General features: G+C 39.6%; 1 protein-coding gene across 1 annotated transcript; it reads left to right on the top strand.

Annotated features, from left to right (window-relative positions):
* Positions 1-2,532: 2,532 nt before the first annotated feature.
* On the top strand, positions 2,533-25,866 carry LOC119740098 (metabotropic glutamate receptor 3-like). The gene is made up of 5 exons (XM_038215300.1): positions 2,533-2,632; positions 3,532-3,627; positions 4,159-4,500; positions 12,146-14,112; positions 25,254-25,866. Exons 1-5 carry the CDS (start codon positions 2,533-2,535, stop codon positions 25,776-25,778), a joined length of 3,030 nt encoding a protein of 1,009 aa, XP_038071228.1. The 3' UTR covers positions 25,779-25,866.
* The last annotated feature ends 251 nt before the right edge of the window (positions 25,867-26,117 follow it).

The following is a 26,117-nucleotide window of genomic DNA, read 5'->3' on the forward strand; positions in this document are numbered from 1 at the left end:
AAGAAGGTAAAATCAAATGTGTTGTTTCCTTCAGACGTCCTGAAATTAATTTGACAGGTTAAGCAATTTCACATAATTGAATTCCGTGATCGAAATCTTCATGTATAAATTGTTTTAACGAAGATTTTTTTAGAATCATTTTTCCTTCTCTTGAATTTTTATTTTACTCTGAAGAGCTGGAAGAAAAAGAAACAAAAGATTCAACTGACCAAGGGAATCCTCCAACAGGTAAAGCACAATCCATGGATGTCTATACACGTCAAAGTCACGTGAGTGACATGAATTGAGTAAACTTAGCTTGGGCAATAAGCTGCACATTTTTGTATCACACTCCAAAACGGTCAGCAATCCCGTAGATCGGTGGGGGAGACGCCATTGGCTCCCCACCCCCCCCCCCTCAAAAAAAAATTCCAGTGGGTATATAGATTTTAACCCAAAGAAATAAAATGTACAATTTGTCATGGGCGTAAATGCGCGAATGTACATCTAAACATTTATATGTAAATCATGGCGGGGGGGGGGGGCAGCATCAACGTGTGGCGGCAGTTTGGAAAATTCGAACGGGTGGAGACCGTCTCACTGTAGAGGGCGTTGACCAGAAATATAAGCTGCTACCACTGTATTTAATGCGACCCTGCATTAAAATCCGACCTTTATGTTCTTTTGCCTTTATGAGATCAACCTCATCACCAGAAATGGGTTACATTTTCATAGCTTTGCCATTCTGCTGTTCTTATAATACGGTGTCCCAAATCTGCCATTTCGCATCTCGCTTATCGCATCTTGCATCTCGCATCTCGCATCTCGCATCTGCCATCTCGCATCTCGCATCTCACGTCTTGCATCTCGCGTCTCGCGTCTCGCATCTAAGAATGTAATTTGATATGATTACTTTGATGGTGTGCGCTGCCAACATTAACGCGCTATTTATAGAAACAGTATATATCCTGGGTGTAATTCGGACATTGGCCTACGTCTGCCTTTATGGAGCACCAAAAGTGGACAACTGTATTTTCCCATTGTCTGTTAGTAGAAAAAGATTTGATAAATCACCTGGCTCTTATATGGTGAAACTTCACAACATCAGTGTGCCTAGCATTAACAACAATGTTATCATCAAAAGAAAGCCCTGTTGTTCTTTCTTGTAAGATTAACAATTTCAGCAGAGATCCAAGTGTGAACCTTTCTTTCTTTTTGTTGAGTAACAGGGACAAAATCGTTCATAGCAGCGAACGGGAGATCTAAAACATTAGCAAAAACCTCACTATTCTCAGTTGTATATGTCTCGATAGTCCGCAGTCCCATTGGTCCGAAGTACCTTTGGTCCGAAGTCCCATTGGTCCGAGGTCCCATTGGTCCGAAGCAGTGGCGAAGCAGTCGAACACCTTTATAAAAAGGAAATCGGGACTTAACGAATTACCTTGTTATAACAGGTACCTTGTATTAACAGTATTGGAAAACCGTACAAAGGAAAACAAAGAATAACAATGAGTTGGGACCCAAACTTTTGCTTGTTATAAGAAGGACCTTGTACTAACAGTGCTCTTCTTGTCAGGGTTCGAATGTATATTTCTTGCTTATATTAATAATGCTGTTGATTCTACTCAGACTGCTGGAAATATGAAGACGATCTCACTCTCAGCAAAAATAGACACATCAATGGTGTTAGGAGGATTCAGGTAGATTTAAATAATCACAATGACTGGGCGTTGGCAAATAGAATCCATTTGAACCCTTCAAAATGTAACACCACGCAGGCGTACTTTGCAAAAAAAAAAATCCGTTCATCTAAATAAAGTTACCAGTGTTAAGTTGTTAGGTGTTTAATACTTTGCAACAAAATTTAAAATGGGATGTCCATATTGTGAAGATTGTTTAAAATAAAAGCCAACAAGAAGCTTTACATGTTAAGGAAACTCAATATGACAGGGTTAACTGACAATGAACTTGTGACTGTTTACAAAGAAAGTAAGGCCCGTTGTAGAATTTGCTGGCCCATTATGGCGCTCGGGTATCACCAAAACTTTCGATTGGAATTAATCCAACGAAGAGTGTGCCACATTATTTTCGGTCAAAAGTATACTGCATTATAAACAAGCTTTTATCACTTTTGGTCTGGAACACTTGGACATGCGCAAAACCTCTCTTTGTAACAAATTTACAATGAAATCTTTTAAATCGAGTAAATTAATGAATGGTTCGTCAAATCTGAAAGCACCGGTATAAATCTCCGGTCCAAACGAGCACTTCATGTTCCATCTTTTTGATAGCTAGCAGAAAATATTTTTTTTTTTTTTTAACCGGTTTTGGAATTTCTAAAATCATAAATTCTAGTAAAAGAAAGTGGGAACAAATTGTTGTCCACTTTTGGCGTTCCATAAAACTAGACATAAGTCAATGTCCATATTGCACACAGGAAATACACTGTGTCTATAAATAGCGCGTTATTGTTGGAAGCGCGCAACGCCATCAAAGTAAACATTTCAAATTACATTTGACTCGAGACACGAGATGCGAGATGCGAGTCGCTAGATGCAAGATTTTGAAGGCGAGAAGCGAAATTTTGAAGGCGAGATGCAAGATTTTGAAGGCGAGATGCGAGATTTTGAAGGCGAGATGCGAGATTTTGAAGGCGAGTTGAGAGATGCGAAATGCTAGACGCGAGAGGGGAGACGCAAGAGGGGAGACGCGAGATGCAAGATGCGAGATACGAAACTTCAGATTTGGGACACCATAACATTTCATTTACAGTGCAACGATTTTCCACGTAAGTTTACGTTTCCGACACTTTCGTCACTATGTGCAGTAATAATAGCGATCATTAAAGGTGTCCTAGACTTCACAAACACTATTATTTGTGTAAATAAACAGAAACATCAAGACAATGTTGAAAAATGTTATTGTGCGACCACTAATTTGTTTACGGTCAATCGTAAAATGTTCGACTAGAGTCGTTGGCGCTTCAACTGCAGTGCAAATGCGCTAGATACGTCACGAATTAATTACTTGTCCTTGTAACTTGCCCATGGTTGATAGCACAGGTTAGAGTTGTATGCACTTTGATAAAGCGCCCCCTCTTGATCTTCAGGGTGTTAAAAAAATTATGCAGGTCTGATATCTGCCCAAAAAGCCATCTGCAGGAATGTCGAAGTATTCCAAATCCTAATAATCATACATCGCGACCATGACTTGTACACCTATAATGTCCATCTTTTTATTATTTTAGTTAAACTCCCTTTATTCACGAGATGGAACTTTCATTCGGGAGTGTTTATACGTCGGTGAAGGGCTAAACCTAACTTAATTAAACTCCCTTCTGTTGATTATATGTATCTCAATGCTAGAATGACATACATACTCAAGAGGGGCTTATATCAAAGGTATCACTTCTAATGGGGGAATAAAGGGAATGCATTTGGGATTTCTAGAAGACGGTCAGCGGTCAGCATAGTAGATTCTCGTTTACAGGTGAACCGATGGTTTGCTTTGGATACCAATCTTTCCGACCTTTTTGTTCATTTCCTCTTTCAGATGAACCTCATTACAAGAAGTGGATTTCATTTTCTTTGCTTTGCATTTCTGCTGTAATGATAGCTCTGGCTGGCATTCTGATCTTCAATTTCTACGGTAAGCCGAACAGAAATGAAGATGATCTTTTGCATGCATTAATACCACAATTTTTTTTTTTTTTTTTTTTTTTTTTTAATCTGTGTGGTAAAACATCTGAGATTAGCAAAACTAATCGAAATGGTTATTTTAGCAAACATCTCCAAGGGTCATCGTGCATTCCATTCCATGTAAACATATATACATATTTTTCTTGTTATATTGAACACTGGCAGCAACAACTATTCTCCAAAGGGAAATTTCTAAAAATATGACAGCTTCAGAATGCTGAAACCAAAAGGAGAGGTTTGGTTTATACGCTTTCGGTTTATATAAACGGGTGAAAACATCGAAGTAGTCAATGTCCGCTTCTGACGAACGTCACGTTTTTTTCACGAAAAGTCTTGCACATACTGGTCTAACAAAACGCTGGGAGCCTTCCGCCCAAAATCCGGACATCCGAAGACGTTTCACGGGACTTTCTTGAACTTTAATTGCTTAAGTTTTTGATCAGATATCAGACGGTTGTTGTTTTGTGTGTACGTAATGCAGAAATACCAGCAGCATCACATGTACAGAGTGGAGAGACTGTGCCCACGCCCAAAGTCCTCAGTGACCTGGAATATTGCCAGCAGCAGCTTAAGCAGTTCTACAAGGATACAACAAGCACCATCCCTTCACGCCCCTTGCTACCCTCCAGGACCGTGAAAATTGACGAGTTCTTTGTTAATTTGGAACTCAGTAGGGAAGTAGCTGGAAAGATAATGCCTGGTGACCGTGTGAAACTATCTGGGGAGCAAATGGTGTTTGATAAAGTACCAGCAGTACCGTTAGACACGTGGGAAGATTTGTTTAAACCAGAAATTGTAGAAGAGTCCAAAATCATTCTCGCAGGTGGGGCTGGATATGGCAAAACCACAATTTTAGAGAAAATAGCGAATGCTTGGTCGGTAAAGGGTAAACTTGCCAAATTCCAGCTCGTGTTTTTGTTGAAGTTGAGGCAAATGCGGAAGTCAAGTTGTATCATAGATGCAATATTTGACCAGATTTTACCGACGGATACCGATCTGACGAAAGCTAAAATGAAAGATATTATCGCCAATAACCAAGCCGACATAGCATTCTTACTGGACGGATTAGATGAGATTCCATCTAATGTTCTGAAATCTAAGAAGGGTGTGTACACAATCAAAGATGTCTTACGAAACAGAGTCTTGATCAAAAGCTACGTGTTGGTAACAACACGACCTCATATGATTCATTATGTCCTCAGTGGTTATCCTCATTATGCAAGAGTTAAAACATTTGGTTTTACCACTGAAAACAAACACAAGTACATTAAGTCATATTTTCCTGATAACATCACATCGGCGGAAGCTTTAATTTCTCGCTTACGATCCCAACTATCTCTTCATAGTTTGACTGAAAATCCAATGATCTCCCAAATGGTGTGCATCATTTGGATGAATCAAGAGTCGTTGCCTCACAATTTAACAACACTCTACGCTAAATTTGCGGAGACTCTTGTTCAGCGCCGGTGTGCCGACAATTGGCAGCAACGACTGAACGTTGTCTTGAACGACCTCGGACGCGTTGCATTGAATGGACTATTAGATTCCAAAAACAAAAGACTCGTTTTCGACCGAGTTGAATTTTCAGATTGCACCACATGTTTGGATGACGGCTGTCAAATTGGTTTCCTGCAAAGGGAAAATATGACCAGTGGTCTCGATATAAAAGAAGTGGGAACGTTTCATCACTTGTCCCTTCAAGAATATTTTGCTTCACGTTACCTGATTCATTTGCTCGATAATGACAAAAACACGTTTAGTCACTGGTTAAAACGGATCGGTGCTCACGCTCTTGGTGAAATGGAAACATTCCTTCGGTTTTGCTGTGGTCAGTCGCCGAAAGCGGCCAAAATTATCCTGAAGCATATTAGAAAAATGAACTACACATTTGAGCATGCGGCATTATCGCGGTTATTATTATTCGAGAGTGGATCAAGGAAATTGGTCAACGAGCTAGACAAATACCATTTTTTGTTCTGTTACACTTTTGAGGACATGTTGTCATTGCGATTTTATTTACAGGCTCTTCCCAACAAACCTTCGAGAAAAACGGGTATAGGCATAACTTGCAGTTCACATGAGGATATTACGCTTGCTCGTGAACTTCTTTTAGACAATATTGAATTTGCTGAGATTATTGTAATAAAATATACGGTATCTAAAGATTGGAACAAAGAAAGTCTTCGTTTAGAGGAAACTCTTATATCTATCGAAGAAAAACTCCGTGCTCGATTGGTTTTAGCAGTTTACATCAATGAGGGGTCAGTGTTCGATTACAACGAAATAGCTGAAAGCATTACTCGTTTATCGCATATTCAATTCAAATTCGCCGGCATAGCGCTGGTGAAACTACCACTTCACAAAGTCCTTAAAATGGTCGATGCACTGAAGGATTGCAGATTGTTTGGTCTCTCAATTTATGATATCAACATGCACGGACACCTCCTGGATCTAGCACCATTGATTACCTCAACTCTTCAGCATATGACATGCCACAAGTGTTATCTGCTTGATGATGATGTCGAGAGCTTGGAGAGCCTTCTTCAGAAATCCGAAAAGAACCTAGAATCCCTAAATATTGGCGGCAATGCATTCACTTTCAAGAAAATGGCTCATTATGCGTTTCATCTAAACAAATATTTTCCTAAACTTCGTGTTTTTATACAAGGTAACTCAATGCTTGATGAAGTATCTTTAAACAAACTCTATCTTTATGATTACTTTAAATTCAGGACAGATTTGGTTTTCGATAATGCTGACTTTCAATTTAAAACCGATTGAAAACCAATTGCACAATCTGCGCAAAAATAATAATTCATTTATGATGGCTACACCGCGAAAATTATGTTCTGCGGATAGTAGATATTAATCTATCTTGACTATCTGCCAGTAATTGGTAATCATATGGACTCTACATTATGCCAGGCGAATGCTGAGATGAGTATTTTTCGACATAAATTAGTGTATTTTTTTAACTTTTGTATATTAATCTGCCTGTTAATTCCGGCCATATTATTAATGGTCATAATCTATTGTATGTGTTTTTAGCGTTTATTTTTAATTGTATGTTTATTCATGGCATTAGTCCAGGAAGTATGAATTATGGTACCATGGTCCCCATCCCAAAGTGCAAGAGGAAATTCTGACAACTATAAGGCAATCACTCTAAGTAGCATTGTCGGCAAAGTTTTTGATTGGGTAATTATCTTGAAGGAAGAGAGTGCTTTATGTAGTTCTGATCTTCAGTTTGGATTTAAACAACATGCCTCCACCACTCAGTGTACTTTGTCATGAATGAAGTTATTTTCATTACAATTTTAATAACCGTCTTGTTAGATGCGTCTTTGGCATTAGATCGGGTGAATGAAGCATTATGCGTTCCTTGTTCGGTGTTTTATTACAATTTCACTGAACTGAAAGATTCCCGAAAATACATGGCGTGATCGTGTGCGGCTAATTGTGAAATAAAAATAATGTTTATGTACTTGGGGACATAATTAAAGTCGCTCAATGTAACATTTTCAATGACAATGATATCTCCCAAATAATTAATGACATCTGTGTCAATTCTTTTTTTTTTTGCTCTCTGTAATCTTTCTATGTCTTTTATTCTTATATTTAGAGGCACACTTTTTTTGTCACAATAAGGTTATATTTGTTGCTCGTGGTCTAATCAGTAAACATACCAAAATTCGTGGACAACGACCAGGGAATATTGGGTTAGGGCACACGTTAGTTTAAAGCAAGGGCATAAATCCCGAGAAGGTGGGGGTTATATATCCCCCACTCTTTGACCATGGGGATGGGCTATTAGATCATCCCCCACTTTCCTGTATTGACGAAAAAAAAGGCGGGTGTTGAGGTATTCAATAGTAGTGAAAGGGTGAGAAAAAGTACAAAAGCTTTAAATGCGTGATGCGTTGCTTTTATGTAAGATTAAGGGGCGCAAAGACACATAAGCTTTACACCTGTATCATGAGCAGTGCCCTCGAGGCCGGTAAATTTTGGGGGGATTTTAGTCATCCCCGCGTCCCCCCCCCCCCCCCCCCCACAGTCCCTGGCACAGGTTTATACCACTGGTTTAAAAACTTAGGAACAATGCGATAAAATCTATCTCGAATTCTAATATCCCCACAACATGATTTACAAAAACCTTCCCTTTTAGAAGGAAACATATTTCTTGTACAGCGGTCGGTTAAAATCTTGGTATTTAATTTCTGTTGAACACGATCAAAGTGCAATTGTGAACAACAGTTAACGTATTTACAAACAAGCTAAAACGATTATAGTGATGCTGATATTGAAGGTTTTCAACAAATTGCAGATAATCATCTTATCACCAAATGTTATTTTTATTCATCGCTGACATACCCATCAATCTCAATTGACACAATTGGATGAACAAAACGATACATTTAATTAGAATGCATCTTTTACAAGACCGAATGAAGCTAAAAGACGATAGAATGCTCGGAAGTTGAATGTTTTTTTTTGTTTTTTTGTCGAATAGTGACCTGCGTGATCTTTGAATTTCAATCTAAATCGAATGAGCTTAGCGTTAAATGGAATGAAAACTTGGTGAAATGGCCGGAAAAATCTATATTAGTTTCCTTTATGTTATGTTCTTGTATAACATTTAACTTTGTTACAGAGATGTTTCATGCTTGTACAGTGTATAAATATTTTTTGTTACTAAACCTTTTGGTGGAAGATTGATATTGCCTGAAAAAGCAGCTTTCTGATGAATTACCGATTTTCTTTAAATTTATACAACACGTGTCTTTAGTCAGTGATGAGTTTTAAGGTTAAAACAATTATTTTGTTAATTTAGATATTTTTTACATGCTAAAGATTTAAACAGGTGAATATTTTAGCTTTGGTATTTATATTTATATTTATATCAATAGTAAACAGATTATCATGAAACTAAGTACTGAGTTAGATTCTACTTAGAAACAACTAACAGCTGTAAATCAGTTTGACACGTTAAGATTAAATGCTTTATTATCCAACAATCTTAAGGTGGCGTCATTTAAACCGATTTTATTTCCAAAGAGACTAATTAAACCCACTGTCGATCTGTGTATCAATAAAATTACACTATCATTCTAAGAAGTCACCCTCTTTAATGGCGATCTTCAATACCACCGGCTTACGTTTGGGTCAACACGTACGGCAAGATAATGGATTTGTTAAGGGATAAGGGAAGAGTGGACTAAAAGGGAACCTTTGATACCCCCTTGACGTTTCAAATACACAGGGGCGGCGGAAGCGGGGGGGGGGGGGCAGGGGGCGGGGGAGATGAAAAAAACTGGCCATAAAATTGTGCTTTCAGTAACCATTTCCAAAAAATGGTAAAGAGGGTTTTGATATGAACAAGGAATATGAAAACCAAGCCCCAAAACCCTTACAATGCGCCTTGAAAATTGGCACATAACGCGTACTTTGCATAATGGCAGGTTTTGAAGAGCGCCCCCTATTTGGGAGATGGTACAGGCCCCGCCTCCTTCCCCCGCCTTCTCCGGTTCACGGACCAAATACGACTATCTAACGACTTGACATCAAGTCTACTGTAAATACAGAATACCTCCGTCCAGCTTTGACTATAGTCTCCGGCGATTTAAACTGATCGCACTTTCTCCATAGTCGAAAAAGTACTTGTTTAAAATGTTTGGACCCCTGCTATCTAAGGTTATATAGCTCTGTCGCTAAGGGGCCTATAAAAAAAAATGTGGAAGACACTGATGTTGTTCTTCGGCTTACCCATTCTGTTATTTTTTAACTGATTGTGAGGATTTCTAAATGAAGCAGATACATTCGTCTAGTTTTGTTTAAGCTTTCAATTTCCTTGGGAACCATTGGGTAAAACGGAATACATGACGTCAGTGTCAAACATATCGCGTTACACAGGAGGGCTGAAAATGCATACTGCAGAATGCTTCTTGTTTCCTGCTTTCACATCGAAAATACTCTTTGTGGTCTCTAAAACCAAATCTGATGATAGCAGAATTGCTCGACATCTCGAAAGACTCAAAGAAGTACACTATGAACCTTATTCGCGAGGTAGCCATTGTTGTCGTGTTCCCTGAATGTATTTCATCAATTGTTTACTGTTGAATGTGATGGCACAAGACTATTTATGCAGCGTTATGTTACTTTCATTTTCTTTAATCTGGCTTAAAAGATTAGGGAACGTTCAATTACTAATTTTAAATTATTCATTTTAAGCAGACTTGAATTATTTAGTAATGTACTTATTTAGTAATGTATCACCAACCGATAATGTCACACAAATAGACCGATACTGTATCACTAACCGATAATGTAACAGAAATTGACCAATAGTGTAGTAAAAATGTACTTCACTATCAGTCGATTGTTGCTACATTATCGGTCTTAACCGATAATGTAACAAATATTGACCGATAGTGTAGTAACATTTACCACACTATCGGTCAATTTCTATTACATTATCGGTTAGTGATACAGTATCGGTCAATTTGTGTGACATTATCGGTTGGTGATACATTATCAGTTGGTTACTACATTATCGGTTGTAACAAGACCCATAGATCTCAATAAAAAATCGTAAGTGCACAACAAGCAGATGAAAACGTCGACCGACTTCACAATGAGTAGTAGGCCTACTTGCGATGACGTTCACATTCGATCCCAGTTTTTGTTACACTGCTCGTCGGTGAAATGGTACGTACACACATAAAAACGAAATTGAAAACGTGAACTATACGTCGCTATGTTTCAAAACGTTAATCACACAGCCATCGATTCCCATTCCGTCCCGGATCGTTGCGAACACCAACGACTCAAGGAATGAAGCGATGCGTAATAATCATTACGACCAGTGTGTGGTATTGACCAGGAAAAATATCGAGACCAGGCAAATATCAAGACCTCAAATATCCAAGACCGAGACCAAAACCGAGCCCATTGGTATCAAGACCGAGACCAAGACCTAGACCGATACCGAGAACATCAAAAGGTGGTCTCGAGACTAATCTTTAGGGTCGAAACCCGAGAACAGACACACCATTTTAACGCAAGCGCATTTATCCAACAGCTTAAACAACACCATTTTAACTGGAAAACAGGGCTTTGTTTGTCTTAAGGTTCCCATGTAATAAATATAATAACAATATGACGGCTACCTGATCTACGATATGAGTATAACAGACTATTCACAATTATCCTGTTATCATACATGCCCATAGAGCTATATTAAATTACATGCCCCGCCCAATCCAAGCACCTTAGTGAAGTAACACGTATTACATATTATTATTGGATATAACGTAAATTACACTTTCGTCTCATCCGTTCAACCGTGCTGTATCATTGATATCCAAACCCGTTCGTTACATGGCACTGCTACTATGCTCCCGAGACGTGAGTTTCAAGCGTTGGTTTCGTGATGAATCTTTTACATGGTTTCTAATGGCTACAAGGCACGTGACACATTCAGCCAATGGGCTGTCTTGTATGGTATCATTTCGTTCCATGATACGTGACGGCGAGGAATCTCAGAAACAGCTACAATTTGTTGCCAATATAAAAAGTCCAAAATCGTTCTCACTAAACCAAAATCTCGGAGACAATCGGTACAGATGAGAACTGCATTCACGCCAGGCTGATACGTGTAATGCTAACCTGCCTTTTTCAATGCACATTTTCTGACAGTGATCCGTTCATAATCAACTCGCATGTAGTCTTACAGTCTGCCCGTAATATAGTGCATATACGACTAAGCCTTGGCCTTCATGTACCACTCGCTGTGAACCTCACTTGCATCCATGGTGTTTTAATAACGATCGTCGGAGATAAACTCTGAGTTCGTCGAATACATTAGATCATCTCGGGCGCGCGTCTGATTCACGCTCTTTCGCTGGCAGTTGATTGCCCTTGCAATTACCAGCCCAGGATTGATATGCAGGAAACAAGTCAATAATTCGTAGGACAAGTAACGCTGATGAGCATGCGGCTGAACGCGACTGGTAAGTGCTTCGATAAGTCATGAAGATCGTGATAAAGATTAACAGGTACTTGTAACGATTTTGATCTCTGCACAATCTTCGTGGGCTTCGCCTGTGCATATGGTGAAAGTTGAGTACCTATGTAAAGTGCCAAGAATAAAAGACCTGTCACTTTTAAGAGCGGTTTCTCTCGTACTGTTATGTCTCGTCAATGGTTAACTTTTATAAAAAGAGTTGATACAGCTTCCATCAAGAAATAGACGATAGGAAATAGACAACATACAACATGGTCGATACGGTCATTTGTCGACAGTGACTATATAACTGCCGAAGCTGGACGTCTGCGGCAGGCTAAAAATTCCAGATAAACATTTTTAATGTTCAAACAGACCTGTGACAATAGTATTACGGAATTCTTCTGAACAATGGAAATAAAGGTACTCTTACTTACATTGCTTGTCGTGTGTTCGGCACTGGCAGTCGTGTCAGAATACGCTCAGCTCTCGTACACCCGACGAGGAGATATCAATCTCGGCGGGCTGATCCCCGTACACTTTGGTGATTGCGAGGCCACCCCGACGATGTGGTCACTCCAGCTTATTGAAGCCATGGTGTTCGCCATTGAGGAAATCAACAATCGCAGTGACCTTCTGCCGACCATCAGTATTGGCTTTGACATACGGGACAGTTGTTTTGACGAAGACGTCGGTCTGTTGTCAGCCTTGTCTCTGGTCGACAGAGGTGCCTCGTTAATCGATCAGCCAGACGAATCTTCATTATGTAAAAACAATTCTCAGGATCTTTCCAAAAAGGTCGTAGGTATCGTTGGCCCTTTGAAAAGCTCCGTCAGCATCGTGGTGGGATCGGTTGCCGACCTGCAAAAGCTGCCCATGATTGCCTTCGCGGCCACCAGTGACGAGCTGAGTGACAAAGAAAGGTTCCCGTACTTTCTTCGCACCGTCCCTCCAGATCGTCTGCAGGCCACGGCAATGGTGGACATCATAACTCACATGGGATGGGAGTATATCTCCATCATTTACCTAGCCGACACTTACGGTATCCGTGGCGCCCATGCTTTGGCGAGACTTGCTGGGAGCAGGGGCGTCTGTGTGGCTCATTTACTGCCGATCCAACAGGTCCCTTCAAGGTCTGAATTAGAGGAGATTTCTGCCTTGTTGTGGGAATCCTACAAGGCCCGAGTTCTCGTCGTCTTTGCGGGACCCGAACCTGCGACTGAGCTGGTTAATGCTGTAGAAAATACAAGTAATGTGAATGACCATTTCATTTGGCTGGGCAGTGAGAGCTGGGTGCACAGCCTCTCTAGACTTAACAAAATACCACCCAAAGGCGCTTTGTTTTTAAGCTTACACAACCCAGAGCCGGATGGATTCTTCGAGTACATATCCAACCTCAACCGAGACACCATTCAGAAGAATCCCTGGTTTGAGAGCTTCTTGTCCAATTGGGAGGTACTTCACAATTGCACTATTTGGTTTGATAGACAGTGTGGCCTGCCACATCTGGCACAGTACACTGTAACAAGTCCCATGGCTCCAGTCATTGATGCTGTGTATGCATTTGCACACGCACTTCACTCCCTCATCTACTCTTCGAATTCAAGCACAGTAAATGGCACGAAGCTCTTGGACGCCCTGAAAGAGGTACGATTTGATGGACAGAGGGGGCGCTTTCAGTTCAACTCCGCCGGTGACATGGAGGGCAAATACCTTGTACAGAATGCCCAATTCGATAGCGATGGGTTTAGGCTTGTTAATGTCGGTCTCTGGGATGCTTTATCTATGTCGGATGACTATCTGACAATAAGTGGTGACATTGTCTGGATGAATGGGTTGACAGAGATTCCCACATCAACATGTAAGGACGTCTGCCTTCCTGGACAAAGGCTCGTCCCACTGGAGGAGAAATGCTGCTTCGGTTGTTTTCCCTGCGAGCCGTACGCCATTGTCGTCAACAACGGTACAGAGTGTAAGGAGTGTGAGGAGACCGAGTGGCCAGACAAACTGCGTTTGTCTTGTCTCCAGATCATCCCAGCCTTTACAGACTGGACCGACCCACTGCACCTGTCTATTACGATCTTGTCCTGCATGGGTTTGGCTGTCTCAATGATGATAGCGGCCGGGCTGGTGATATATCGCAACCACAGTGTGATAAAGGCAACCAGCCGGGAGCTCAGCTGCGTCAACGTCCTCGGGTTCAACCTAGCCTTTGTCTCAACATTTCTCCTAATAGCTCAACCAACAACCATCATATGCTGTGTGTCCCAGGCTATGGTTAGTCTCTGTTTTACTCTAGCCTATGCTCCGACTCTTCTTAAAGTAGGCAGAATCTACCGCATCTTTAGAGCAGGCAAGAGGTCTGCTCGACGACCAGGCTTAATCTCACCAGGAGTGCAGCTCATCATGGTTTTCGTGCTCGTCATGATACAGGTAATTATCCATTACTTGATTTAACAGCGAAATATTTGTATGAATGTTCTAAAGAAAATGAGAGAAGGATAACTTAAAGGTAAAACTAAAAAAAAAAAAGGCTAGTGTTGCTTCAATTTCATAGGCCGTTCGATCGCGATGATATTTAATGGTGAAAATTCCACAAGTTGTGTGAGGTACAGAGTCGTGCATCGCCTGGAGTTCAGAATGCCACCTGCCATAACCATGGGCGGATCTAGCTTTCACAAACTGGAGGGATGATAGTTATGAAGGGGATTGTTTGAAGGAGTGCCAAAGGCGCGCCCTTCTAGGGGGTCCAGAGGCATGCCTCCAGAATACTTTAAATCATTTAAATCTACTGGCGCAATAATTTTATCTCAAGGCATTGATATTGTTTCAAAAAAGATTCATGATGTCAAAAAAATGAAGACTTTTACATTGACATCGTGACAAGTTGATATCTGATACACTCGAAACACTTTTTTCCGTGATTAGTAATATTTGTCCGTATTCAACGAGATAGAAGAATAGAAGAAAGCCTGATCACTTCAAGATGAAGAAGTCGCAACTTTATTCCTATTCACACACACAGTTAAATTGAAAATAAATTCGAAGACAGAAAGACAACAACACATTAAAGCGTGGTTCCCCGTATTCAAGCGGAGGTGTTCCGTCATAAGCATGACAATTGAAAACATTGTTCAAGCATGGGTGGTTATGCATCAATTCTGACATCAATAATTATAAAACATCTCCAAGTAGAAGAAGATCTTTTAGGGGAAAATGCGATACAAGTCTCATGTTTAAAAGATTCATTATTTAATGTGGGGCTTACAATTATCGTTACCCCTGTTCATATCAGGCCATGAGACCAGTTTGGCAGCAGTTCGAAATCAGCGCATGGTGGTCTCTACATTCACAGGTACCCATTTATACTCCTGGGTGGAGAGATGCCATTGTAGTAAAGTGTCTTGCCCACGAACACAAGCACCATGCAAGGGCGGATCCAGAACACAATTTTTTGGGGGGCCAAAAAGTTTTTCGGTCCCCCAAAAAGTGGGTCAAAAAAATTACGGCGTGCGGTTCGGGGCCCGCTTAAGGGCCCCGAAATTTTTTTGGATTCTAGATGCTCTGTGGTGCGATCTGAGGCAATTTCTGACCACTTTAACCAATGTTTTTTTGAGGAAAAGACGGTGGTGTACTCATTGCCTGCCTTTATTGCGATGTCACATAAAAAAAAAAAAAATGGTTTCGTTTTGGGGGGGCCATGGCCCCCTTTGGCCCCCCCCCCCGGATCCACCCTTGGCACCGCCCTTGGCACCATGTTTTCCGTCAGGGTTCGATCCCACAAACTACGTCACTTGACTCGAAACCCGTTACCACTGGACAACAGCACTGCCGCACCACACAACCTTTAACGCGCAGTGTCGGGTTTATTGTAGTAATCGTGGGGTGCCGCGCTTCGCAAGCAATTTTTCATCATCAACGTTATGTTTTGCGTTATAGAGATATTTTTAGAGTGTTTTCATAGAAATAATGTTGTAAATATGTCAAAAAAGCAAGTCAAAAAAAATAAATCTTTTTTGCACGTGCCAACTGTGACTTCAAAGGACATTGAAAACATATCACAGGACCTGCATACACTGGATGCCTCTCCATTAACCTTTGCATTGTGTTCAAACTCTTTAGGCATTAAAAAAAAAAAATTGGTGACACACAGACATACGACGGACGGACATCAGATACCGTATGATCTTGTAATGTGAATTAATAAGTAATCAGCCTGTCATGCAGTCAGTTCATATCACTTTTTTTTTTTTTGGCTCTCTCAGCTCATCTATTTTCTAGTGAAATATGTACAATGTCCAAGGTATCCGGAAAGCTATGCGTTCAGGTCCCATCAAATTGTATCTATATAATTAAAGGCCGTACCACTACATTTTCAGTAAACCTGCCATCGTTAATATCTCTGCGCTGTAATTTTCAAGGGAAAAATTTTCGGGGAAATACATGTCCGAAATTCTGAAAAAGGCACCGAAAACGGGCACCACTTCTTTTTTGAAAAGGCCACTTGATCAGAAAAAAGGGCTCTTCGTAAAAAAAGGGCACTCTTTACAAATTATCGGGTGGGGGGTAAGCCCGTTAGAAAAAGGTCATGTGAATGGAAAAAGGCAGTCTATAAAAAATATTGCGGGGGTGGGAAATACCCCCTTACCCCCCCCCCCCGCCCCCCCCCCCCCCCCCCCCCCCCCCCCCGCTGGCTACGCCTATATGTATGGGTACGGTCAGCAGTGTTGACTGAAATCACTTTACAGTCTAAACGTGTGACTATTAGGGTTTGTAAAAATTCAGAAGATTTAAACCGTTTAGTTTGTGGAATGAGCCAGTAATTGGCGATGTAATGGACAGAATGTGACACATTCCAAACAAAAGTATAATTGATCCTCCTTAATACCTCCGAGTATGAGGTTATGTTTTCATCGGCGTTGGTTGGTTGGCTTTCTTCGTCTGTTAACAGGATAACTCCAAAAGTAACTTACGGATTTTCATTAAATGAAAATTAGGGGTGGCCCTTGGTACTAGTACAAACGGATTTAATTTGAAAAGTGATCCGGATCTGGTTCTGGATGCAGGTTTTTTTTTAAGAATTCTTCACATGGTGTATGCGCGAACATGTATGTTTAGAAACGTGTGCGTGTGTATTGCGTGCAGTCTATGAGCGCAAACCAACTTTCCGAGATGGTATATATGTATCTAATTCACATTAAATAAGTTCCATGTTTCCTATATAATAAAACATTTAATTGGCATATATAACTTAAATTCAACAAAAATAAATAGTGAAAAAAAGAAAACGGTAATGGAAAACTGAACATATTAGTAACGGCAATTGAAGCGTCTGTAGCTGCTGCAAGAACAAAACAATCTCAGAGCTGCAATTCTCAACCACTTGACTCCAAATTGAAACTGAACTGGCTTTACTCTCTTGTTGACCTATCCATTTGGGTTATGAGATTCTACATCCACGGCATTCCACCCTTTCATCTTTGTTTTTGTGTCTTGGATGATGTGTGGACACAGAAGAAACGTGTCTACTCTCAATGCTCCTTTTATGTAATGACCTTGGGTACACTATCTCGTCGATTCTTTTGAATAATCAGTCTCTTCTGTCTTTTAAAGACACTGAGACTGTCGTAAGTGGATAGACCTGCGAGAAGAACTAATTGAAATCATACTGAAACAGATTCTTTGTTCTCCTCGATCGAGCGTTCATCTTTTATTGAAAACAGTCCTCGATCTTCCCTACGTTTGTGTGCTGGGGAGAGTGATTATTACACGGACAAGGGAAACCCAATGCCTTGTCCTTGAGAGGTACGTGTTGTTAAGTGCGACTGTGTGATTACCTATTGACTAAACACGTAACGTTACACTACTTCCTGTTCCACGGGTTCAAATACTACACGGTGTGCAATATGCATGGTTAAGTTGAAGTGACGTCCGGATACAAACGAGGTTTTTATGAATCACATAGAATCAGGATAGGTGGAAAGTAGACGTCATTAATATTATTATAAATTTTTGACAAAGTCATGGGTTGTTGAAAGACTGTACAGTCCATCTTGAACCACTTTCCGTATAAAATAGGATACAAACTTAAAAGTAATCAGTTAAAGATAAAAACTTAAAGTAATCATGTAAACTGTAAAACAAAAAGGAAATGATTTAAAATTTAACGTATAAGAAAAAAAATAAAAACTAAAATTAACATGACAAAATCTATGACCAACCAAAAGAACCAGAAAGATGAAATAGACGCGCGGACAAACCTTAGACGTCATGAAATAAATTGTTGTAAGTTAAGTGCAGTAAATTCATGTCTGGCGTTTCACCCCTATATACCCTAGGCTTTCGAAAATCAAGAGACAAACCATTTTATCAATTTAATGGTCTCAATGTACATGATAACAAAATGCAAAACGTAACTTTGTAATGTAAATTTCAGCGGTTAACAATCAAACTAAAATCTGTGCGCCGTCTTTAGTTTACGCACAGAGCCTAAAGCCAGCGTTTAGACTGTACCCATTTACACTTTTCACGAGTCGTTTTCATAAAAGCATGCCGTTTCCAATGACTTATTATTATATTGGCATGGTGTGGAATCACAATGATAAAAACTGCTTGTACTCCAAAATAACGACTTGAGACATGAATAATGTAATAACGTTTTCTTCTTTTTTCTTGTTGTAGTATCGGTAGTTCAGCCTAAATTAAGTTTTCTTTAACCAGACCTCAAGGCTGTCATGCCTTCAGTTCCCATCAATTTCCATTTATATAATTAAAGGCCGTGTCACAACAATTTTAGTAAACCTGCCAATGTCAATATTCTCAGCGCTGTAATTTCAAGGGAAATACGTACAATGCACAATGTATTGTGAAACTGATCCAAACATCAATATATATAAAGTGTGTTTTGTCTGTTACACAACACCTAAATAAATCCTCGCCATCTGATTGGAGGATCGTTGATCACATGTCATTGAATTATTCGTATACCAACGCACGGCGGGCGCGTGGCGCGCAGCGCACAGTGCAATGGAAGTTCTATTGCACTGTAAATAGAACTTCCATTGCACGCTGTCACTGCTGCTGGTGGTGGCGCTGTTTTAAATCGAGATTAATTGATGAATTGAATATAATTGTTCTCAATCTGTCGAATAGTTTGCATAAATATAAATATGATGAACTTGTCGAACTTTTAAACAGTTTTCAACCTGAATAAATTGGCTATTAAAAGTCAACCAATCAGATGACAAGGATTTATACAGGTGTTATATAAAACAAATAATGAATGTTTCACGTTCGTGCAATGGAAAGAATAATTTCATTGGGGGACAGATGAAATGTTCCATTGCACTCGGCTTCGCCTCGTAATGGAATGGAACATTTCATCTGTCACCTCATGAAATTATTCTTACCATTGCGCTCACAAAAATTCAGACAATATGTTTCTTCATGTCATTTAGTAACGCCTAATGTGAATTTGTTCACATCCGGAATATCTGGAAGAAACAAAACACGGATGGGACAAAAGGTAACACATTTCAGAATATCTAACAAAAATGGACACATGTATCCATCCAATAAATAGCAAGGAGCCTACACGTGATGTACGAGGGAAAATGCTGAAGCATATTTTTGTCCAATCAAAGCCCAACAACGACGTACATTTTTTGATGTTGATGTATAGGTCCGGACAACAATGTTGAGCTTACATTCCAAACGTGCGACGTTAGTGTTTGTAAAAATTCAAAAGGGATAATGCTCTAAGCGAAGATTGAAACCGTTTAGTTTGTGGAATGAGCCAAATTGAGGCGATGTTATGGAAAGAATGCGACACTCTCAAAACCAATAGGTTTCTTTTTTCCGAATTGGAGAGTGCAACGTCCCAGAATAATGATAACTTGCTCCCGGGGTGTTTTGAGTCAATTTTCTTGGGAACCCTTTTAGTAAAATAAATTTTAGAACCGCAACGTTGTCGATTCACTGTTCATTCCGTTATCGTAAAAGCCTGTCATTTCCATTTATCGACCATGCCATGTCTTATTCTAAGGAAGCGTTTAAGAGACATAATACAAACTCAAATAAATTGTCAAATCATAATTATGACTTTTTTATAATTCTGACTTACTATTAAGTCATAGTTATGACTTATCTCTTGTATTCATTAATACCTAAGACAGTTTACCCATTTCCATTGGTCGAGAGCACGTCACGCGGCCGTCTTAAAAGTTTGACTCGTATGAAATCCGGTGCCTTTTACCGTTTTATTGGTTGAACGTTCACAATCATCACGTAGGCATGCGCAATACTACCAAAGAGTCAGTATTTCAAAGTCCTAAATTCACGGCTGTAGCTGACATTAATAATAAGTCATAATTATGAGATATAAGTCATAATTATGATTTAACAATTACTAAGTCGTAATAATGAGATATATATCAATAATATGACTTAATACTTAGCCAATATTATAAAAATCATAACCACGACTTATTAATAAGTCATAATTATGAGATACCAGTCATAATTTTGATACCAGTCATAATCATGACTTTTTTTTAGTTTGTATTATGTCCCTTTAACGCTTCCGTATTATTCCATTGCTGTGGAATGACAGTGATTATTGTTCTCCAAAATAACGACTTGAGACTTGAATAACCTAATTAGGTCCTTTTTTGGTAGTGTCGGCAATGCAGCCTTAATTAAGTTTTCCTTAACCAGCCCTCAAGGCTGTCATGCCTTCGTTCCCATCAATTTCCATCTATATAATTAAAGGCCGTGTCACAACAATTTTAGTAAACCTGCCAATGTCAATATTCTCAGCGCTGTAATTTCAAGGGAAATACGTACAATACACAAGGTATTGTGAAACTGACCCAAACATCAATATATATAAGTGTGTTATTGTCTGCTATAACCTGTAAATATATAAAGGTAGCTTATGATGTTCAGCAATCATGTGTCAAGTGTTAACTAAGACAATATGTTTCTTAATGTCATTAAGTAAAGCCTAATGTGACTTTGTTCAAATCTGGAATATCTAAACACGGATGCAGCAGTGTTTTGTTACATCCGGATGGGACAAAAAAAAGGGAATACATTTCAGAATATCTAACAAAAATGGACACATGTATCCATCCAATAAATAGCAAGGAGCCTACACGTGATGTACGAGGGAAAGTGCTGAAGCATATATTTGTCCAATCAAAGCCCAACAACGACGTACATTTTTTGATGGTGATGTATGGGTCCGGACAACAATGTTGAGCTTACATTCCAAACGTGCAACTGTTAGCGTTTGTAAAAATTCAAAAGGGATAATGCTCTAAGCGAAGATTGAAACCATTTAGTTTGTGGAACGAGCCAAATTGAGGCGATGTTATGGAAAGAATGCGACACTCTCAAAACCAATAGGTTTCTTTTTTTCCGGATTGGAGAGTGCAACGTCCGAGAATAATGAGAACGTGCTCCTGGGGTGTTTTGAGTCAATTTTCTTGGGAACCCTTTTGGTGAAATATACCGCAACGTTGTCGATTCAGTGATCATTCCGAGTACTTTTGCATACCAAGTTTACCTTTTCCATATTGAAGTTGCCCTGTAAAATAGTAATTAAGCTTACATGGACCAAACCAAATACAACAGAAAGAATCGTAAGGCTCTAGCAATACTTTTGAATATAAGATATTTTCTCCTGATGTATATTGTTTATATTTCAGATTCACATATAACAGGTGACATATGGCCTACATGCCATTTTGGTTCCAAACAGTGCAACCCTCATCACGTCGCTATTCACTCTCTATGAATACCGAAGTGAAAACGTCACGCGCACAAAATGTGTGTGAAAGACATCAGCGCCCTATTCAGCCCGTAAACCAACACGCGCGCGTACACCATTCGTTTGTACTACACTTTCTGGTTCTAAATGACGTCACACTTCGGTACTCCATACGGCTTTGATCAAACCAAAATCGTTGCGCCCTCTTTAATTCACGCACAGTTTTAGCCAACGTGTATAGACTGTTCCCATTTATACCTTCACGAGTCGTTATAATTTAAGTTTGTCGTTTCCAATGACTTATTCCAATGTTGTGGAACCACAATAATTAAAACTGCGTGTTTTCCCAATAACGACTTGATGAGACATGATTAACGTAATAACGTCTTCTTCCTTTTTGTTGTAGTATCGCCAGTTCAGCCTCAAACTCAGTTTTCTTTAACAACCCTCAAGGCTGTCATGCCTTCAGTTCCCATCAATTTCCATTAAAGGCCGTGTCACAACAATACCTGCCAATGTCAATATTCTCAGCGCTGCAATTTTCAAGAGAATATCGTACAATGCACAAGGTATCGTGAAAGCTTATCCAGGCATCAATATATTTAAAGGGTGTTATTGTCTGCTATAACCTGTAAATATATAAAGGTAGCATATGATGTTCCGCAATCATGTGTCAACTTAGACAGTTTGTTTTATTAAGAGTCATTTAGTAAAGGCTGATGTAAATTTGTTTCCTGGCTAAAAGCAATATCTGGATGAAACAAAACACGGATGGGACAAAAGGGCAAATATTTCAAAATATCTAACAAAAATGGACACATATATCCATCCCGAAAATAGCAAGGAGCTTCCACGTTGATGTATGAGGGAAAGTGCTGAAGCATTTATTTGTCCAATCAAAGACCAACCACGACGTACACTTTCTGATGGTGATGTATGGATCCGGACAATCATGTTGACTTAAATTAATTGGGCTTGCAGTCAAAACGTGCGACTGTTAGCGTTTGTAAAAATTCAAAAGTGATAATGCTCTAAGCGAAGATTGAAAGCATTTAGTTTGTGGAATGAGCCAAATTGTGGCGATATTATGGAAAGAATGCGACAATCTCAAAACCAATTGTGTTTTTATCGGATTGTAGAGTGCAATGTCCCAGAATAATGAGAGCGTGCTCCCGGGGTGTTTTGAGTCGATTTCTTAGGATCCCTTTCGTAAAATAAATTTTAGAACCGCAATGATGTTGATTCACTGACCATTCCGAGTACTTTTGCATTCCAAGTTTCCTTTTCTCATATTGAAGTTGCCCGGTAAAATCGTAATATTAAGCTTGGACCAAACCAAATACAACATAAAGAATCGAAAGGCTCTAGCAATACTTTTGAATAATAAGGTATTTTCTTCTTAGGTATACCTTTTATATTTTAGATTCACATAAATCAGGTGACATTGTAGCCAACATTTCATCCGAAATATAGAAATGGTACCGGTATATATATCTTCGATTCACCAAATAAAATGTAATTGAAAAGTGAAAATATTATTATCGGCAATTGAAGCGTCCAGCCGTTGCAAAAAAAATCCCCCAGCTACAATTCTCAACCACTTGATTCCAAATTCAAACTTAACTGGCTTAACTCTCTTGTTGACCTATCCATTTGGGTTATGAGATTCAGCATCCACGGCATTCCACCCTTTCATCTTTGTTTTTGTGTCTTGGATGATGTTTGGATTGAACATACATGCCATGCAGCCGGAACCCATCCGCCCAATCAATCTAATCACAATTCACGGAGGCTGCTAACCCTCACTAACAACCCCCCCCCCTCCCCGACAGAAGAAACCGGTACTGTGTTTAAAAGCAAACGTTCCTTTTATGTACTGACCTTGGGGTATACTCTCTTGTCGGTTCTTTTAGTCTATAGTGACCTAAAAATTGAATTGTCAGGCTATTCTGGGTTTTTTTGGTTTTTTTTGTTTTACAAAAGGACACTGAGTCTTTCGTAAGTAGGTATGCCTATGTGAAGCAATTGGAGCACTTATTGAAATCATATCGAGTGATTTCGTCTCGAAATGGTCCGTCGAGAGCATAAATGAGAACGAAAGTCTGTACAAACAAACGAGGTGTTTTGGGAATCCCGCAAAAAATAAGAGAGGCGGTCGCCATAAAACTGCTGCAATTTACATGCGGTAAATTTTTGTCTGGCGTTCACCCCTAACCTTTCGAAAATCATGAGACAAAACATGTTATCAATGTACAAATGTACACGTGCTTTTTCAAAATTTTCGATTTTCTTGTCCTTACCAAATGAAATCTCAAAGAAATATAATGTCGTGTAACAAATAAATTTGCTTGTTTGTTTTACAGGCCTTTATACAGTTTTATCTTCCTTTTGTCACTGGCACGCTCCAGTTCAGAAATTGCGCACACTTCATTCAGAACGAATAAGGAGCGTCCCGCTCTTAATTCAAAGGTTGAAATTAATTAATTGATTACTTGTCGATAGCCGAAGTTTTCGTGTGATGTCTCATTGGAAAGCTCATAATTAATGTAATACTAGAAAAGTATCAATTAAATTTTAAAATTTATTTTTTCTAAGGTGCCACACCCAAACAGCACGTGTACACCAACTGTTATGGTCTCCGTGTAAAACTACCTCGGGATGATAAAAAGCTATTGTGAAACGTCGCTATTTTTATGCCATTTTCAATAAGTAACAGTCAAACTGAAATCTTTGCGCCCTCTTTATTTTACGCTCAGAGCCTTTAGCCAACTTAAAACTGTTATCATAAAATCCTGTATTTTTCTTTATTCTATTGTATTGAATCACAATGATTATAACTGCCCGTACTCCAAAATAACGACTCGAGACTTGAATAACCTAGTAACGTCTTCGGTTGTTGTTTTTTTCTAGAGATGTGGGGCAATAAGGTTTTCCCGGCCCGATTCCAAAAATTAAGAGCCAGTCCTGAAGCGAAACAGAATAACAGTTGGAAATAAATATTCAACTTACTAAAAAAAGATGAATCGAGTAGATACCCCGAATGCATAATTGAGTAAATATCTCACTGTGCGTAAACAATATTTGTATATACATTGCATGAGATTCGAACCAGCCAACCGATCCCGTTAGCTCGGTGGTCGAGTGGTTAGACATCTGCACTAGAAAGCAGGAGGTCGTGGGTTCGAGTCCCACTCCCACCCGAGTGATTTTTTCCAACTTTCACTCGGGAGGTAACACACACAGTACACAGTGTTTAAACGTCGGTGCAGGGCAAAACCTAATTTGATTTATATCACCCCAACGCAAAATTCAATCTTATAATTGCATGACTTTATCAAATTTCAGAAAATACGAGCACGCAGAATTCAAATTCGCCAGAACTTCGCCAGAACTTCCCAGATTCAAATTCGTTTATGGGCAAACTTCTGTGACAGTTCTTCAAGCAAATCTAATAAGTATTTTAAATTCCCGCACAATGCATGGAGATTGAAAAGCAGCAAGTTTCTCATTCGTTGTAATACCTTATTAAATTTGTGGGAATTTTTTTTACAAAATGTGATTTACAACAACTGTCTCCCAAAACGGGTGAAAAATTGATAACACGATTAAAAATCAAAAGAAAATTAAGGATGAGGAAAACACCGAGTATAGGCTCTATATGCATACATGATTTGAAAACAAAAACAAAGAATTAAAAACAATCACACACAGTCTCAATAAATCGTTGATGTTTATTTTATGCCTATATCTCTCTGAATTTTCGAATTCATTAATTAATTCGTTTTTGTTTTCATTGTGATAGGTATTTTGCGTCATCTTGTCGGCAGCTCTTGGACCCTGTGAGCCACAGTACTTGATCCCTATTCCCAGAGACGGCCATCTTGAATTATACTGCCAACTCGGCACCGGTTTCCTGATATCCAGCTCGTACAACCTGGTGCTCATCCTGGCCTGCTGCGTGTTTGCATTCCTGGCGCGCAAGGTGCCAGACAACTACAACGAGTCCAAGTTCATCGGGGTCAGCGTCTACTCGACTCTACTGGCGTGCCTGGCGGCCATTGCTGTGTACTACACGGCCCGTGATGTCTCGCAGAAAGTGGCTGCAATATGTCTGGCCGTGCTGCTAAATGCCTTTTTGACGGTGGGCTGTGTGTACATACCTAAGCTGTACGCCATACGTTTTATCAATCCGCCTTCGTCGACGGTGTTCACCATAGGCCGTGCGCATACCTCGACAATCGAGTCCATAGACAACCGTGTAGGTCCCATGTCCGGGAACTGGGCCACTAAAACATCGAAGATTCAAGGTGACACACCAGGGAAGTAGTCTCTACAACACCCGTCATTTACCTAGTTCGTCCATGTAGACGATTTCGCGCAGTGGCGGAACGCGTAATTGTTTTTCCTAGGAGGGTTAGGGGCAATGTCATGAATAATTCAGTTTTTCCTTTGAATCATTGCAAGACTTAGGTTCTCGTTCTATTTTCCCCTTAATTTAAAATTATCTCAGTGATAAATTTGGAGAAGAAAAATAGCTGGTGAAAATGAGCAGCGACGACGTGGATTCGAACCAGGGATCTTTGTATCCATAGCTCATCTCGCTATCCACTAGGCTACTGTTTGGTAGCTCGACGACAACCGTTCTTTAAAATGCTTTAATGTATTG

This window comes from Patiria miniata, unplaced genomic scaffold (assembly GCF_015706575.1).
Source record: "Patiria miniata isolate m_02_andy unplaced genomic scaffold, ASM1570657v1 HiC_scaffold_4, whole genome shotgun sequence".
Classification (NCBI taxonomy): domain Eukaryota; kingdom Metazoa; phylum Echinodermata; class Asteroidea; order Valvatida; family Asterinidae; genus Patiria; species Patiria miniata.